Raw genomic sequence first — 19,309 nt, forward strand, 5'->3', positions numbered from 1 at the left:
AGGGGAATTGCTGTTATACACACTCTTTTTAGAAAGAATAAGTTTTGTGTTGTACAGAAAAATTGTGAAGATAATATAGGAAGTTCCCTTGTACCCCTCACCTAGTTTCCCCTATTATTCATACTTTACTCTAGTGTGTTATGTTTATTACAATTTGTGAACCAATATTGATACATTATTATTTAGTAATAGCCATACTTTATTTAGATATTCTTGGTTTTTACCCAATGTTCAGGGTCTCATCAGAGTGTCACATTACACTTGTCATTTCTCTTTCAGCTCCAGTTTCTCAGATTTTCTTCATTTTCAACGACCTTGACAGTTTTGAGGAGTACAGGTCAGGCAGTTTGTAGAATGTTCCACTGTTGGGATTTGTGTGATGTTGTTCTCATGGTTCGACTCTAGTGATGGATGTTCGGGAGGATGACCATGGAGGGGCGTGTTCTTCTCATCACACCCTGGGATAGCTACTATCAACATGATTTGTCACACCTGACTGAGGAACTGTTTGTCAGTTTTCTCCACTCTAAAGTTACTCGAATTTTTCCCCTTTTCCATTACTGTACTCCCTGGCAGGAAGGCACTCTGCACAGCCTACGCTTCAGGGGAGGGAGCAGTTATGTTACAACTCATTGAGGGCAAAGTATCTGCATAATAACTTGGGAATTCTTCTTCTGCAAGACAGTTAGCTTCTCCCCCATTTATTTATTTATTCAGACACTTAATTATATCACTGTGGACTCACGGATATTTATTTATTTATTTATTTTTGGTACCATTAATCTATAATTACATGAGGAACATTATGTTTACTAGACTGCCCCCTTCACCAAGTCCCCCCCCACCTACCCCATTACAGTCACTGTCCATCAGCATAGTAAGATGCTGTAGAATCACTACCTGTCCTCTCTCACGGATGCTTATTTTGTACTCTGAGCACTAATTCAGTGTTGCTTTACATTTTTGCTCAGCTTGTTCTAAGTTTTGTTCATGCTTCGGCACTCGCAAGCTCCTTCAGTCGGCTCATATGTTCCTCTGCATGCTCCACCAGTTGTAGGCTTTTGTTTTGTTTTGTTTTTAGCACTTACTAATCTTTTGGCACTCCAGATTCCTCTGGGCTCTTCTTGTGTATTTCCTGGCTCAGTCCTAGAATCAGCCACTTCTTTCTCCAAGGAGCCCTGGTTGGAGAATTTTGTTAGAAACCAAGGTTTGGGTTCCATATTTGCTCCACACATTCATTTTTAACCTTTAAACAACTCTGTGAGTTTTCATTTCTTTTTATCTTGTCCTTTCCTAGTAAGTCTGAGACAGTGGGGCACCAGGTAAGGATCCAGGGTCAGACTGCCTGGGTTCATCTTATAGCTCCAGCACTTACAGCCTGTGTAGTCTTAAACCCTCTATGCCTCCATTTTCTCATGTATAAAGTGGAAATAATAATAGCACCTACCTTATAGAGTTGTTATTAACAGTTAAGACATGTAAATGGTTTCATGTTACCTGTTACCTAATACATGCTCAGGTGCTGGTGGTGGAAGCAGTAATTATTTATTTGAGGAGGACAGGGAAGAGACCATCTCTGTTCGTCAAGTTAAGTGACTGGCCTAACGTGGTCCAATAGGGGTTCATGTAGGGGCCTCCATGACACCCTCCCAAGTCCCTATGGCAATCTTTTGTTTCAGTGTGTGAGCAGATGTTAACTACCTGACATCTGGAGGTGCTCCATGTTGAATATTAATGCTGACATTGGAGTTGAGCTCCTACATGGGAACAGATAAAACATTTTAAATCAGTACAACTATCAAAATGTATGGCTTTAAGGTATTAAGTATTTGGAGAACAGGATACTGTATAATTTTTAAAATTTCATTCTGGGCTAGGAATGAAAAATTGTTCTGTTACTAAGTTAACTGGAGGACTTTCTTAATTTTCTTTGCCTTTAGTGGACTCATTGGGCGAAGCTGGGCTATGTTGTTTGCCAGTGGAGGCTTCAAGGTGAAACTCTATGACATTGAGCAGCAGCAGGTAACAGACGCCTTGGAGAACATCGGGTAAGTTGGCCGGCATCTTTGGGAGGGGCTGGAGTGGCTGTGCCGCTCACTGGGCCTTGTCTGTCATGTTCTCAAGGCTGTAAATATCTGTGGTTTCACCCTTCCATTTGATGGCCCATAGCAGTGGATACATGAATCATGACTAAAGAAGGGGCTCAAATTGTGAGAGAAGATTTGGGATTATAAAGATGTGTGATGAGGGTGAGGGACGCAGTGTGAACCTTAGGCTTCAGGCCTGAAGGGGCTGATCACCCTCTCTCGCTGTGTCACCCAGGGCTAGAGGTCTGGGTTCCCGCATTCTCTCTGGGCATACAAGCCAGCTTTCAGCATGTGACAGCCTGAGCTGTGTGGGCATCACGTTTTAGGAACAGAGGTTCTGAGGTTTGTTTTTACCTATTAATCTAATGATGGCAGGACCCAAACTAACTCTGATAACTGTAATGGCTAGAGGTATGAGCATAGATGAACTTACCAAATACTGAATGCTAAGGATGTGGAGGGCTGAGTTTTAGGGGTGATCACAGGAGGCAGAAGGAGACAGGAACCAGAGGGGAAAGCCGCGGGCAAGCCGCAGGTGAGGGAGGTCAGAGATGGGTGGGCCAAACCTGTGCCGTGGGCTGGATGGTGAAAGTGCCCTTGTTCATGGCACATCTCCCTAAGATGACTGTCACTGGACACAGTTCTGGCCCTAAGACGACTGTCACCGAAAGCAGTTCTGACCGTCTCAGACATGGTTTTGTTTAGGTGGTCATTATCCTTCTTTGGGGGATACCCATGAACATGCAACTTGAATTTGCATTTTCGTGTAATGCAAATATGCTTGCTTTATTGTTTGTTTTTTGAAAAGACTAATGTATAGGGTATTATGTCAGGCTGTAGGCATCAGAAAATCGTGTCCCTCAGTTCAGTTTTGTTGTGTAACAGATTAAGAACCTGAAACGCAGATAGGTCAGGTTACTTCTCACATGTAGTGACATACAGCCAGTGCCAAGATAAAATGTCAACCTAAAAAAAAACCAAAACAAACAAAACCCAGAAAATGAACAACCACTATAAAGCTAAACACATACACCGCTGATGCTTTATTCTATACTATATGTATACTATGTATTCTATACTATGCTGTATTCTATATGGAAGGAAGAAGAACTGGGATAAATACCTATTATGTTCCAGGCATATGCTATTCGCTAGGGATACAGAGATGAACAAGACAGATACAGTTCTATCCATCAAGGGGCTCATAGTCTAGTAATCCTACCATATTAATTATCAGAGTAAACTCTGTGAGGCAGATGTTATTGCTATTATTATTATTTTAAGACTGTGAATGGTTAGTAACCTGCTTAAAGACATGGTAAGACAATATTCTAGCCCGAGCTCATCTGACATGTTAAGGGTAGGTCTGAGCATCTGTAGCATCCAGCTGTGCTATTTGTTTTATAGAGATTCTGGAACTACTACTTTTTAATAATTTTAATATATACAAAGAACAGATGTTTTATGCTAGCTTATGAAGAATATAAAATGAACCATTCATTTGAACCTACTACCCAATTTGAGATCTAGAATGTCGTCAATACTCTGTGTGCACCTTTTGAATCTGATCACCCAGGCTTCCCACCAGATGTAACAAATATCCTTTATTTTGATGTACCATGACTTTGCCTAAAAAAAAAGTTCTACCATCTATATATATCCCTAAGCAATATGTAGTTTAGTTTTACTTGTTTTGTGCTTTATAAAAATATTTTTGAGATTTCATCCATGTTGTTGTTTGCAGCTGTAGTGCCTCTGTGTTCATTTCTATATAATACTCTACTGTGTAACTTTGCTATTATTTATTTATATTTTATTCTTCTGATGAACTTCTAGCTGTTTTCAGTTGGGGGCTATTGTAAACAATGCTGCCATTAATATCCTTGTGAATGTCTCCTGGTACATCAGTGTAAGAGTGGCTACAGGTACCTACCTCAGAGTGAGTTTGCTGGGTCTGTTTTTCCTTCTAGGATTCTGATTATATGTCTGTTGAACCATTACTTTGATGACATGTGATACGGATCATCTCTTCATATGCTTAGTTGCCATTTGTATATCTCCTCTGAATTCTTTTTCTATTTCTTCTTTTTTTTTGATTAAATGGGGAGCCCTGAAAATTTTCCTTACTATACTTGCTGGGACTCCCTGATGCATAAAAATTATTCTTATGCAAGATCCTGTGGTTTTGTAAACAGATGGCCTTTAGAGATTCTGATTCACTATAGTTGGAAGTAGAAGTCTTCAAAAGTCTTTAGCTAAATTTTAAGCCTCAGTAAAAACAGCTCAAAAGCCATATGTTCTATTGTAATGCAGAAAAAAATAAATGTCTTGAGAGAACATACTAATTATAAAAAAGGAATTGAGAGTTATTTTCTCAGACTGAGTCAGAATGGTTTTAGAAGACATCAGATGTGGTGTGTAGCACACAAAGAACCTGATATCTGGTTTAATGGAGGTGGTGTAGGAAGCAATAGGAAATATTTTATTGATGATGAAAAACCATTGAGGGTAAGACAGTTGTAAAGAACTTTAAGGAATTTATGGCATTCCTAAGTAAAGAATATCGCATTTGTTAAATTTACTTGGTTAAATTTATCTTTTTTTCCCACATTAAGTGGTTCATCTTTAGAAATATTAGGTGGCAATAATACTAGGCCTCATATACTTAGGTGGCGATACTGACTTTTCAGTGGGCCTGGACTTCTAGTAGGTTCTCTGGGGATAGTGTCTGTGGGAGATGGGTTTGCAGCTAAGAGATGTGAGCTCAAACTGCCCAGAATTGCAGGAGAGCATGCCCGAGTAGGAGGCCCCCGAGACCCTGAAATGTCAGGCTTTCTGCTAGCCCAGCCTGGGCTCCAGACTGGCGGCTGGCCAGCTTCTCCACTAAAGGCCAGACAGTAAATATTTCAGGCTTCTCAGGCCAAGTCTCTCCAGCCGCTGCTCCCGGTGGAGTGAGAGCAGCCTTAGGTGGTACATGAACAAATCCGTGTGGCTGTGTTCCAATAAAACTTAATGGGTTAACACCAGACTTTGGGGTTCATATAATTTTCACAGGTCAGAAACTATTATTATTCTTTTGATTTTTTTTTTGCAACCATTTAAAAATGTAAAAACCATTCTTATCTTAGAGGCCATATAAAATCAGATGGCGAAGTTGACTATACTTCAGCAGGCTATAGTTTGCTGACCTCTGCTCTAAGCTTTTTGTTGTATTATCATTTCATCTTTTATTTTGTAAAGCCAATTCCAGCTCTGTTGTAACCAAGCAAAAACTCTAAGATTCCTAATTGAAAAGTTCTTTGTTCTAATTTTTAGGGTTTTAGTTCTTAGGCCTTATTTTGTAGGTGTATCATTACAGGTTTTGGCCACTTTTAAAGTCCTCTCAGGCATCAGAGGTACGTGGAGAAACTGTGAATAAGGTTTCTTCTTTCTTTTTCTTTTATCTTTAGACCAGATTAAAGGCTTTTCTGTTATCCTACTACTTTGCTTAAGAGTTAATATTTCTTAATATTATTGGTAGCTAATTTGATTGAACTTTTAGATATTAGTCTAAGATTTTTGAACCTAAGAACCAAAATAATTCATTACTATTAATAGCCTTATTACAGAAAAAAATAAATGTACTAAATTCTTATGTATCTAAGACTTAAAAAGGGTACACAGATCTTTACTCAATAGCAGTGACTTTATTTTTTTAGCTCACATACATTTAAGCTGAGTAAACTTAATCATGCAGAACTGGTTGTACCTCTTGAGCGGGAAGGAATTAGGGATCTTAAGGTGTCTTGTGACTGTCCACCCCTTTCTTCTTGATTTATCGCTAGCCAGTAGCTTCAGGAAAATCAGGTTGAGTAGTATCATGTTGCCCTCCTAAGGAGAACTCAATTTTTGGTTTTGGGACTTAAGTAAAGCCACCTGCTTCCTTTTCTTAAGTCACAAGATTTGCAAAGATGCCATTCCTGTACAGAGAAACCAAGTTAAGAGGATTGAGTGCAAATTTTATTTTTGTCAATATTTTGGTAAGGTAAGTTCTCAGTTTCAGAATTTTTTTCAGCCAGAAACAAATTATTGCTGCTTCCTCCAATGAGAGAACTGTCAACCTGCAGGTTAACAGTGACTTAGTTCATGTCAGCAACACTGGTCCTTGGCTGTAGTCTTCAGGAACCCAAGATTAATATGTCTCTGCCCACGTATTAGGCATAAGGTGTAAGTAGAACCAACTTTATCCTTGGGTTGAGAAGTATATACAGTGTGTCTTCCTGACTGGGTTGAATTGACTAATGGGTGGAAGTAGTCTGTGTCCTGCAGGCACTCTCTTCTGACACTGCCTGTGGCCCTCATCTGTCACATGGGCTGTGAGCTCCGTGGGGACAGTCCTGTGCATTAGACCTCTCTGTACCCCTCATTATCCACATGTTCCATGATGGCTGTGCTAGCCCTTACAGGTGCAAAAATAAGCAATGTGCACATTTTTTCTCCCCAGAGCCTGGAACATAATAGGCATGAGCTCAATATTTGTTTGAACTGAGTCCTGGGAACCTTCTCTAGTGAAAGGGTAATTCTTCTGGCTGTATTTTGCATAGATTTTTTTCTGCTGTCTGCCCCATCCTTGTGGTCTGGCTCACTTCCACATTCATATTATTTTGAACAGTTTGTAGTAGAAAATATCATGTGGTTGAAATTTTACTCCTTCCACATGAAAATTCTAAGTATGTTAGACCTATTAAACACTAATCTTCTTAAAGGAGTAGAAATGGTAATCTTGATTCTAAACTTGTGAAAATGAACTTAAACTGGGTGAAGGTGATTTTTAAAAAAATATTAAAAACATTAGAGGTTAAAGAAACCATTATGATGGCCCATTCCATGCCAAGAGATCTCAGTGAACTTAAAAACAAAGATCAAGTAGAAGGTTAATATGGGTCCATAGATGAGGAGTGCCTTACTTACTGTGATTCCTGCACAGTGACAAGGCCGTTCTAGCCCTCGCGGACCAGGGCTCCCTGTTGTGGGCTGTATTGATGTGTCAGTGACCACCCCCACTCTGGCATAGAGAACAAGCTCCCTTGTCCCTTGAGCCCCAATCTCTAATCACTGTCTCTTTGCAGATTCTCCGTTGTTCTCTCTCTACCATCATAGATGGTCATTCTGGTACTCAAATCCACCTAAATATGAACCAGCTTTCTAAATAGATCAGGATTTAATAAAACACCACAAGTTGAATCTGAGATTAAAGATGGCAGCGTGAGAGGAGAGACAGAGGCTTCCTCCTAAAACTGGATACAATTAGAAAATTTAATTGGCGCAACTAATCCTGAGAGAGCAACAGGACAGAGGACGGCGCCAGACTGCACACACCTGGAGAAAAGAGCAGACCTCAGGGAATGGGGTAACGCACCAGAGCTGTGGCTCCATGGGACCCGAGCCCCTCCCTAACCCCAGCGCACTGGTGGGAGGAAGACAAACGGAGCAGGGAGGGAGTGGAAGGCCTGGGACTGCTGAATACCTAGCTCCAGAGATCTGCGCTGGGAGCACAAACCTACATTTCATGGTGGTTTCATGAGACTTGCATGACTACCGGGTTGGAAAGTTAATACAGGCAGAGTTCCTGGGGAGACTGGGATTCTGGCTGCTTGTAGAAAGCAGGGATCCATATCTGGCTGCTCTGGGACAAAAACTTATACCTGTGTGCCCAGCCCACTGGCTCAGGCAGTGGAGACAGGCACAGGAGCCAGGAGGCGGGGAACAGCTCTTTCCTCCCCTCAGTACCGCTCCCCTGTGACCCCTGACATTGCTTCAGGGGCTCAGCAGCTCCAGAATAGAGCTTCTGGACCCTAGAGGGCGCCATATACAAACATGAAACGCCAAAGGAACCTTGTCCAGAGTAAAATTGTTAATACAACTCCTGAGAAAGATTTAAATGATATGGACCTCATGACTCTTCCTGAAAGGGAGTACAAAATAAAAATCATAAACATCCTAATGGAGGTAAGGAAAGACATCCAAGAACTCAGGAATGAACTCAGGTCGGAGATCCAATCATAGAAGAGCAGAATGGAGGGTATTAAAAGCAGGTTGGATACGGTGGAGGAGACAATAAATGAAATAGAAACTAGAGAAGAAGAATACAAAGAAGTTGAGGCACAGAGAGAAAAAAGGATCTCTAAAAATGAAAGAATATTGAGAGAACTGTGTGACCAATCCAAGCAGAACAATATTCGTATTATAGGGATACCAGAAGAAGAAGAAGAGAGAGAAAGGGATACAAAGTGTCTTTGAGGAGGTAGTTGCTGAAAACTTCCCCAATCTGGGGAAGGAGATAGTCTATCAGGCCATGGAGAACCACAGATCCCCCAACACAAGGGACCCAAGGAAGACAACAGCAAGACACATAGTAATTAAAATGGGAAAGATGAAGGATAAGGACAGACTGTTAAAAGCAGCCAGAGGCAGAAATAAGATCACATACAAAGGAAAGCCCATCAGACTAACATACTTCTCAGCAGAAACCTTACAGGCTAGAAGGGAATGGCATGATGTATTTAATGCCATGAAGCAGAAGGGCCTGAAACCAAGATTACTTTATCCGGCGAGATTATCATTTAAATTTGAAGGAGGGATTAAACAATTTCCAGATAAGCAAAAGCTGAGAGAGTGTACCTCCCACAAACCATTTCTGCAGTCTATTTTGGAGGGACTGCTATAGATAGAAGTGTTCCTAGGGTGGATAGCTGTCACCAGAGGTAGGAAAATTATGGTAGGGAGGGTGGAGCAGCTGATTGAGAGGCAAATGCAAAATTAAATTGACTATCCCCAAAGCCAATCAAGGGATAGAGAAAAAGTATAGAATCTGATACCTAATATATAAAGAATGAAGGAGGAAGAAAAAGGAGGAGAAATAGAAAAGAATCTTTAGATTGTGTTTGTACCAGCATACTAAGTGAGTTAAGTTAGACTCTTAGATAGTAAGGAAAGCATCCTGGAACCTTTGGTAACCACGAATCTAAAGCCTGAAATGGCAATAAGTACATACCTATCGATAATCACCCTAAATGTAAATGGACTGAATGCACCAATCAAAAGACATAGAGTCACTGAATGGATAAAAAAACAAGACCCATCTATATGCTGCTTACAAGAGACTCACCTCAAACCGAAAGACATGCACAGACTAAAAGTCAAGGGATGGAAAAAGATATTTCATGCAAACAATAGGGAGAAAAAAGCAGGAGTTGCAGTACTAGTATCAGGCAAAATAGACTTCAAAACAAAGAAAGTAACAAGAGATAAAGAAGGACATTACATAAAGGGCTCAGTCCAACAAGAGGAAATAACCATTATAAATATATATGCACCCAACACAGGAGCACCAGCATATGTGAAACAAATACTAACAGAACTAAAGGAGGAAATAGACTGCAATGCATTCATTTTAGGAGACTTCAACACACCATTTACTCCAAAGGACAGATCCACTGGACAGAAAATAAGTAAGGACACAGAGGCACTGAACAACACACTAGAACAGATGGACCTAATAGACATCTATAGAACTCTACACCCAAAAGCAACAGGATACACATTCTTCTCAAATGCACATGGAACATTCTCCAGAATAGACGACATACTAGGCTACAAAAAGAGCCTCAGTAAATGCAAAAAGATTGAAATCCTACTGACCAACTTTTCAGACAACAAAGGTATAAAACTAGAAATAAATTGTACAAAGAAAGTAAAAAGGCTCACAAACACATGGAGGCTTAACAACACACTTCTAAATAGTCAATAGATCAACGACCAAATTAAAATGGAGATCCAGCAATATATGGAAATAAATGACAACAACAACACACAGCCCCAACTTCTGTGGGACGCAGTGAAAGCAGTCTTAAGAGGAAAGTATATAGCAATCCAGGCATATTTAAAGAAGGAAGAACAGACCCAAATGAATAGTCTAACATCACAGTTATCAAAATTGGAAAAAGAAGAACAAATGAGGCCTAAAGTCAGCAGAAGAAGGGACATAATAAAGATCAGAGAAGAAATAAACAAAATTGAGAAGAATAAAACAATAGAAAAAATCAATGAATCCATGAGCTGGTTCTTTGAGAAAATAAACAAAATAGATAAGCCTCTAGCCAGACTTATTAAGAGAAAAAGAGAATCAACACACATCAACAGAATCAGAAATGAGAAAGGAAACATCACGACGGACCCAACAGAAATACAAAGAATTATTAGAGAATACTATGAAAACCTATATGCTAACAAGCTGGAAAACCTAGGAGAAATGGACAACTTCCTAGAAAAATACAACCTTCCAAGACTGACCAAGGAAGAAACACAAAATCTAAACAAACCAATTACCAGCAAAGAAATTGAAGTGGTAATCAAAAAACTACCCAAGAACAAAACCCCTGGGCCAGATGGATTTACCTCGGAATTTTATCACACATACAGAGAAGACATAATACCCATTCTCCTTAAAGTTTTCCAAAAAATAGAAGAGGAGGGAATACTCCCAAACTCATTCTATGAAGCCAACATCACCCTAGTACCAAAACCAGGCAAAGACCCCACCAAAAAAGAAAATTAAAGACCAATATCCCTGACGAACGTAGATGCAAAAATACTCAATAAAATATTAGCAAACCGAATTCAAAACTACATCAAGAGGATCATACACCATGACCAAGTGGGATTCATCCCAGGGATACAAGGATGGTACAACATTCAAAAATCCATCAACATCATCCACCACATCAACAAAAAGAAGGACAAAAACCACATGATCATCTCCATAGATGCTGAAAAAGCATTAGACAAAATTCAACATCCATTCATGATAAAAACTCTCAGCAAAATGGGTATAGAGTGCAAGTACCTCAACATAATAAAGGCCATATATGATAAACCCACAGCGAACATTATACTGAACAGCGAGAAGCTGAAAGCTTTTCATCTGAGATCGGGAACAAGACAGGGATGCCCACTCTCCCCACTGTTATTTAACAGTACTGGAGGTCCTAGCCATGGCAATTAGACAAAACAAAGAAATACAAGGAATCCAGATTGGTAAAGAAGAAGTTAAACTATCACTATTTGCAGATGACATGATATTGTACATAAAAAACCCTAAAGACTCCACTCCAAAACTAGTAGAACTGATATCAGAATACAGCAAAGTTGCAGGATACAAAATTAACACACAGAAATCTGTGGCTTTCCTATACACTAACCATGAGCAAATAGAAAGAGAAATCAGGAAAACAATTCCATTCACAATTGCATCAAAAAGAATAAAATACCTAGGAATAAACCTAACCAAAGAAGTGAAAGACCTATACCCTGAAAACTATAAGACACTCTTAAGAGAAGTTAAAGAGGACACTAACAAATGGAAGCTCATCCCATGCTCTTGGCTAGGAAGAATTAATATAATCAAAATGGCCATCCTGCCTAAAGCAATATACAGATTTGATGCAATCCCTATCAAATTACCAACAACATTCTTCAATGAATTGGAACAAATAGTTCAAAAATTCATATTGAAACACCAAAGACCCCGAATAGCCAAAGCAATCCTGAGAAAGAAGAGTAAAGTGGCGGGGATCTCACTCCCCAACTTCAAGCTCTGCTACAAAGCCATAGTAATTAAGACAATTTGGTACTGGCACAAGAACAGAGCCACAGACCAGTGGAACAGATTAGAGACTCCAGACATTAACCCAGACATATATGGTCAATTAATATTTGATAAAGGAGCCATGGACATACAATGGTGAAATGACAGTCTCTTCAACAGATGGTGCTGGCAAAACTGGACAGCTACATGTAGGAGAATGAAACTGGATCACTGTCTAATCCCATACACAAAAGTAAATTCAAAATGGATCAAAGACCTGAATGTAAGTCATGAAACCATAAAACTCTTAGAAAAAAACATAGGTAAAAATCTCTTGGATGTGAACATAAGCGACTTCTTCATGAATATATCTCCCCAGGCAAGGAAAACAAAAGCAAAAATGAGCAAGTGGGACTATATCAAGCTGAAAAGCTTCTGTACAGCAAAGGACACCATCAATAGAACAAAAAGGTGCCCTGCAGTATGGGAGAATATTTTCGTAAATGACAGATCCAATAAAGGCTTGACATCCAAAATATATAAAGAGCTCATGCTCCTCAACAAACAAAAAGCAAATAATCCAATTAAAAAATGGGCAGAGGAGGTGAACAGACAGTTCTCCAAAGAAGAAATTCAGATGGCACCAGACACATGAAAAGATGCTCCACGTCGCTAGTTATCAGAGAAATGCAAATTAAAACCACAATGAGATGTCACCTCACACCAGTAAGGATGGCCACCATCCAAAAGACAAACAACAACAAATGTTGGCGAGGTTGCGGAGAAAGGGGAACCCTCCTACACTGCTGGTGGGAATGTAAATTAGTTCAACCATTGTGGAAAGGAATATGGAGGTTCCTCAAAATGCTCAAAATAGACTTACCATTTGACCCAGGAATTCCACTTCTAGGAATGTACCCTAAGGATGCAGCACTCCAGTTTGAAAAAGACAGATGCACCCCTATGTTTATCGCAGCACTATTTACAATAGCCAAGAAATGGAAGCAACCTAAGTGTCCATCAGTAGATGAATGGATAAAGAAGATGTGGTACATATACACAGTGGAATACTACTCAGCCATAAGAAGAGGGCAAATCCTACCATTTGCTGCAACATGGATGGAGCTGGAGGGTATTATGCTCAGTGAAATAAGCCAAGCGGAGAAAAACAAATACCAAATGATCTCACTCATCTGTGGAGTATAAGAACAAAACTGAAGGAACCAAACAGCAGCAGAATCACAGAACCCAAGAATGGACTAACAGGTACCAAAGGGAAAGAGACTGGGGAGACTGGGAGGGTAGGAAGGGATAAGGGTGGGGAAGAAGAAAGGGGGTATTATGATTAGAATGTATAATGTTGGGGTGGGGGAAAGAGGAGGGCTTTGCAACACAGAGAAGACAAGTAGTGATTCTACAACATCTTACTATGCTGATGGACAGTGACTGTAATGGGGTTTGTGGGGGGGACTTGGGGTAGGGGAAAGCCTAGTAAGCATAAAAATTAATTAATTGATTAATTAATTTGAAAAACTAAAACCAAAACAAAAAACACCAGAAGTGATCTCTGAAACCAGGGAGCTGCCTTCTAGTCCATCTGCTAAGTAACTGAACTCCTTGTTACAGTAACTCTCTGGAGTTTTAAACTTGCTACCCACATCTCTGCACTGGCTTAAATATCTTGAATTCAGTTTTGGTCTGGATTCCTCTGAATTGCTCTGCTGTGGTTTGAAGGGGACTTTCAGCTTTCCTACATACTTTGGGCTAGGAAAGCTAAGCATTATCGACCCCACCCTTGTCTGCACACCTCTTCACAGGGACTTTGCTGCTCCCATCCCCTGACTCTAGGCTTGGCCACAGACTCACACTGGCCGTGGGGACGTTAGCAAACGTGCCCCAAGCCGAGGTCTGGACGGTGCCTGGGCCATGAGAACTTGCCCTCCGTTGCTTCTGCATGCTCCACCCTGTCAGTCAGCTCCATCTGGTCCACTAGAGACCACTAGCCCATAGCAGAACCAAGTGCTGGACAGAGGAGTGGAGCCATCCTGGGCCTGCAGGCCCTAGCTCACCTGCCATGTCACTGCAGCCGCCTGAGTGAGCCTGGTTGAGTCCAGCCAACATTACTAGGCCCCAGGACTGTAAGCCTAGACTGGATGCATTTTGTGGTGAGATTGCTATCCTTTACTGACTCTAAGTTGTTTCTGGTTTTGTCTTTCTATAGTTGTCCTGCTACCATGCGAGTTCCACTGCCCTAGGAATGATGTGTGACTTCAGTCCCAATCCCTGTCTTAAAGAAACACCATGCATAACGTTTAATGGAACACATTGGTTTATGTTTGGGCTGTGGCTGCTTTCACTCTACCAGGAGTCGTTGCAGTAAAGACCAAATGACCCAAAGCCTAAATTATTTGCTGTGTTTCTCTCACCTCCAGGGAAGTAGAGCAGTGATTTATGAGGAATAATTAACATGCCTTAAGATTTCAGGAGAAGTTGAGCAGTTCTAGTCAAACTGATAGTGAATGCTTTACTATCAGTTGAAATGTGAACGTGGACTGTGAAAATAAAAATTCAAGGCTGGGGAAAATATATGCCAGGTGGGAAAAAAAGTTCTATTTCTATACATTGACAACACATGGTTGGAAAATGCAATTTAAAAATTTGCCACAATTACCAAAAAATATAAGCAATCTAGGTATAAATGTGTAGGACATTCATGGAGACATTTTGTCAATTTTGTTGAAGGACAGTAAAGAAACTTAAATAGACATTTACCCTGTTCCTGAGCAGGAACCTGTCTTCCTGTTTTAATTGCAGCTCCACCAGGAGTCAGGTACAAGGGGGCCTACCTGCACTGCAGCGTTCAGGAGGGGTCTGAGGGCTTGTTGCTGAAAGTTCACACCAGTGAGCCACGGGTTCAGCTGGTCATTCAACCTGGCTTATCTGTGTGTTCACAGATTGTGCTGTCATTTGGCTGTCATTACGACAGTTCAAATGATTGCTTCATTTCAATCATTAATTTTTTTTCCAAACAGAAATAGCTTTGCTTTACTGATTTGTAGAAGTTAAATATGCTGATTGTACATTTAAGAAACTGGGGAGAATCAGAATCCTTTGACTGTCTCTGAATGGTAGGCTTATGGGGGACACTTGCTGAGCAGTTTGGGGACACGTGCTTGTGACATAGTCTGGCCATGCTTCGTGCACATGGACATACACAGAGCAGTGAAGGCAGGGCTGTGAGGACTTACATGGTATTACGTGTGCAGACTCAGGAATGGTGTGAAACCTTCATCTGGTCACTGCCTCCCTGTGAGGTCTCTGAGAATGACAAACAGGGAATCAAAGTACACTTTTATTAACTTGGTTAATGCGTGATGCTCCAGTGTAAACTTTGGTGAACTTGACAGACTTGAGGCTGACACAGGCCCTCCGCTCCTGAGTAATTCCCAGCCCCACAAGTCCCAGTGTTGCACCAGTTTAACGGGAAGAGGACTTTTGAATGCCAGACGAGGAAGGGGAGGAAGTCGGATCCTCAGTGGGACAGAGTTTGCTTTCTTTCTACAGTATATTGAAATCTGTCTACTTCCCTGAGAGGTTTTCGAATTCAGATGTCCTGGGGCCTGGTGGTGGCCGGTGCAGCAGTGGTGGGAGACAGCATGCTGTGGGCAAGACGGGCCCTGGGCAAGCTGACAGTGGGCTCTGCTGGAAGGCATTCAGTGTCAAAAACAGCGTGCTGTCAGAGCAAAGAAGTCTGGGTTGCTCTTTTTAATAAAAAGTTTGGTATTTTTCCCTTTCCCCCCCACTTCAAAAACATTAAAGCGGATTTTTAGGGTCCGCACAATATTCTCCTCAGGGGCTGGGCTGTGTTATGGACATGCCTTCCTGTACTTTCACGTGGCAGTGATTGATCCAAGACTGTGGGGCATCCGCTTAGCTTGTGTGTGTGTGCAGTTGGGGTGATGCCTCGGGCACAGCAGATAGAACCAGGGTGGGCAGGGCTCTTTTCTTAGACTCTTCAGTTTCTCCAGAAAAGCCTCTGCCACCCTCAGCTACGTTGTAGCTAATCAAGGGAAATGCCCAGTGGGTGTGTGTGTGTCTGTCTCTGTGTGTATGTGAGTCCATGTTTCTGTGAGTCTGTTGTGTCTATGAGTCTGTGTGCGTCTGTGTTTCTGTGAGATGTGTGTCTGTGTTAAGTGTTTCTGTGAGTCATGTGTATGTTTCTCAGTGTGAATGTCCATGAGTCCGTGTGAGAGACAGAGAGAGACAGAGGGGAGAGGCGCTGAAGCAGGCACTCTTCCTTAGCGCCCTGCTGGCCCCGCCCATCAACCCGGCCCTCTGTGTCCCGGGGGCTCTAACCTCCTCAGGGGTGGGGCGGCGGAGGACTCTCATCTGCCAGACTGTGCCGGCCGTCTGGACTCTCCAGCTTGCCTCCTCACGCCGGCCGTCTGTCACATCTGGAATCTGCAGACTCCGACCCTGGCCAGGTCTTTTGGGAGACTTGCTTCTCATTGGCTTTTTTTCCCTGCACACTTAAATCTCAGCTTTCTCCACTCCAGTGAGTCATGATCTTATCACTTTGCCATGATTTTCCATATTCCAAAAAGTTAGGTCTTTTGTCCATTATATTCTCCTGGTATCTTTGACCTTGTGGACCTATAGTTTTTCAAAAAGATTCCTTTAGTTTGGTTTTACTGAGGTTTCTGGAGGGAACAGAGTTAAACACATGTGTTTTATCCACTATTTGTAATTGGAAGTCCAAGACCTAGATTATTACATATCAGTTGGAATGATACTAGCTAAAGTGATTTTCTGACTCATTCTCCAAAATCTACAAGCCGGTTAATTCCTTCATTGGTTTATTTCTGAATTCTTATTCATAGTGGAGTTCCTGCATGAATTTACCCTCTATACTTTCTGGAACACTCAAGTTTAAACATGATTTAAGTGCCAGTTAAAGGAACCAGTCCTTTAAAAAGAAAACATATTGCCTTTATGTTTAATATTAAAAAACCACATAATGTAAAATTTACCTTCTTTACCATTTTTAAGTGTACAGTTCAGTAGTGTTAAGTCTATTCCCATTGTGCAGTAAACTCCAGAACTTCTTCATCTTCCTGAATAACCCCCCTGCTGCCTTCTCCTCAGCCCTGGAGACTGCCTACTTTCTGTCTCTGTGAATCAGGATGCTTCGGTGCCTCATGTAAGTTTATGCATGCAACATTTGTCTGTTTTGACTGGCTTACTTCTTTTAGCATAATATCCTTAAAGTTCATCCATGCTGCAGCTTGTGCCAAGATTTCCTTACTTTTTAAGACTGAATAGTATTCCATTGTGTGGATAGATCACATTTTGTTTATCCATTAATCCAACGATGGACATTTGGGTTGCTTCTGCCCTTTGGCTGTTGTGAATAATGCTGCTATGAATGTGGATGCACCTGGAGTACCTGCTCTTCTTGAATATATACCCAGAAGTAGGATTGCTTGATCACATGGTGATTCCATTTTTAATTTTTTGAGGAGCTAGCGTACCATTTTCTATAGCAGCTGTACTATTTTTTTACATTCCCCCCGACCGAAAGTGCCCAGTGGTTTCAATTTCTCTGTTGTCTTTATCTTTTTACATTAATAAATGCTCCTTTTTAATAAAACTTCAAGAGTACAAATATAAAAAATTAAAAAGTAACCCAATGTTCTCTATAGTGATCATTATTAACATTTTCTCCAATTTTGAATACTCGAGTTAGGATGCAAATGTTTCGATTCCTAGTGCTAGGCTGACCTCTAGAGGTAAAACTGGTGTGCTGCAGCCCCTTACTAATATCCTCTGAACCCCATGATCTTAACTGTCAGGAGGGGTAGTGCCCCAGCAGTCTGGGGTTTGTGAGCTGCTGAAAACTGGTGTTTATGTATGTCTTCTACAAAGTTTGAGACGAAGCTCCTCTAAATTACTCAGTGAAAAATATCGCAACTAGTCTAACTGGGAAAAGACGTTGCCAAATGGCTGGGTTTGCTTGTGGGTTTGTGTGAAAGCTCTTCCCAACCCCTTACTGGTTTTCTGTGGGGATCCCCACACAGTGGCCGGAGTTTGCAGTCATCCTGTGGGTTAATGTGTGACGGCAACTTGCCCAGGGTGAGACAGGGCCCTGAGGCCAAATAACTCAGGAGAGTCTTCATCCGGAGTGTAACCTTCAGGAGGCCTCTGGCCGTGGCTGTCCAGCTGCTCTGGCTCTGCGGGGGCCCCCTCTTTCTCCCCTGCTCCATAGGAACCATACCTAGGCAGGTCGAAAAAGAGTAGGTCATTGTAGGAACAAGAGGCTCTCTCTGTCCTCCCATTTATTTGATCTAATCTGACTCAGTACCGTGTGAGAAAGACCTGTATAGTTTGCCGTAGCCTCTAAAGGCTAAAACAGGTGTTTCTGAGCACTCTGGCTGCTCAGGCGTAATTCCCTAACACGTGAAATGGTTAGCCATCGTGTTACCAGGCTGCGGCATTTGGAAACCCCGGCTGAGCTCTGTAGTAAATGGTTGTGTGAGGTTGGTGGTTAAAAGAACTTTGCGGGATAGGTGGTTGTTAATTCTTGATTGTAGAGATATGGAGATGTTTATTATTCTTTGTACATTTAAAAATTTTCTTGAAATAAATTATGAAAAGAAACTTGCTCTAGAAAAGGAACAGGGAAACCAAATTACATTTCTCACTCGTTCCTCTGTAATAGCAAATGCTTGAATTGAACTAAAGTGACTTTTCTGTTTGTTTAGTAGCTACAAGCAGTTCTTCAGGGAGCTGAGCGTTTGTATTCTGGTTATATTTATGGGCAGTGTAGTTAACTTTTACCAGTGTTATTGGTTCTTAGGCTTAGCCATAGCTGCAGGTCTAATGTATATAAACCACGTAGTTCAAAACTGAGCAGTTTAGATGTGTTGTAATTTCCTTCAGCCAGTATTCCCATGTAATCCCTCAACAGAGCAGACGCTCGGCCCCTTCACACTGTACAGGATAGAAGTAGTCAGATCACATCTGTTGCTGGGGCTGTGTTGTGAGACTCTCCAGGGAGGAATAGATACAGGAAGTTCTCCCTGTAGCTACCACCCTCTGCAGAGACGGGGCCTTGTTCCAGGGACAGCCGAACTCCTGGTAGTCAGACCACAGCTCTGGTGACTCGCGGCTGTTTTGCAGCAGGTCCTTGTTAAGGGTCTGTCCCCTCTGAAGGCCACCCTTGCGGTGAGTCCTCCCCTGCTGTGTGTCTCCTCCTGCCCTCCACCAGCCCACTCCATGGCTCTTCATTCCAGACTGTGCACTAGGATGAGCCGGTGACTGGCTGTGCACCACTGGCTGGAACAGGCCGGAGGCCAGCCTGTGCGCATCTGCCTTCATTTCAGCTTCCCACCCTGGGTTCAGCATCCAGAAACTACGGTATTTGGCCTGCAGGTGACCCAGCCTGGTTCTCCTGTTGGTAAATGAAATTCTGAAAGGAGATGGTAGTTTGTTGGGTGTACCAGGGCTCCCCAGAGGAAACAGGAACCCTGTGGCCTAGGTTCAGGCTCACCAGGCTGGGACTGGGGTGTTGGGCAGCATTCATGGGAGAGGAAGTGCC

General features: G+C 41.8%; 1 protein-coding gene across 1 annotated transcript in view; it reads left to right on the forward strand.

The window, feature by feature from the left end:
• The window catches only part of CRYL1 (crystallin lambda 1), a 155,669-nt gene that overhangs the window by 15,814 nt on the left and 120,546 nt on the right, over window positions 1-19,309 (forward strand). Inside the window, exon 2 of the mRNA XM_036910155.2 lies at window positions 1,941-2,048. Within this exon, the coding sequence (XP_036766050.1) occupies window positions 1,941-2,048 (108 nt within the window). The remainder of the gene's footprint in view (window positions 1-1,940; window positions 2,049-19,309) is intronic.

Source organism: Manis pentadactyla, chromosome 2, assembly GCF_030020395.1.
Source record: "Manis pentadactyla isolate mManPen7 chromosome 2, mManPen7.hap1, whole genome shotgun sequence".
NCBI lineage: Eukaryota > Metazoa > Chordata > Mammalia > Pholidota > Manidae > Manis > Manis pentadactyla.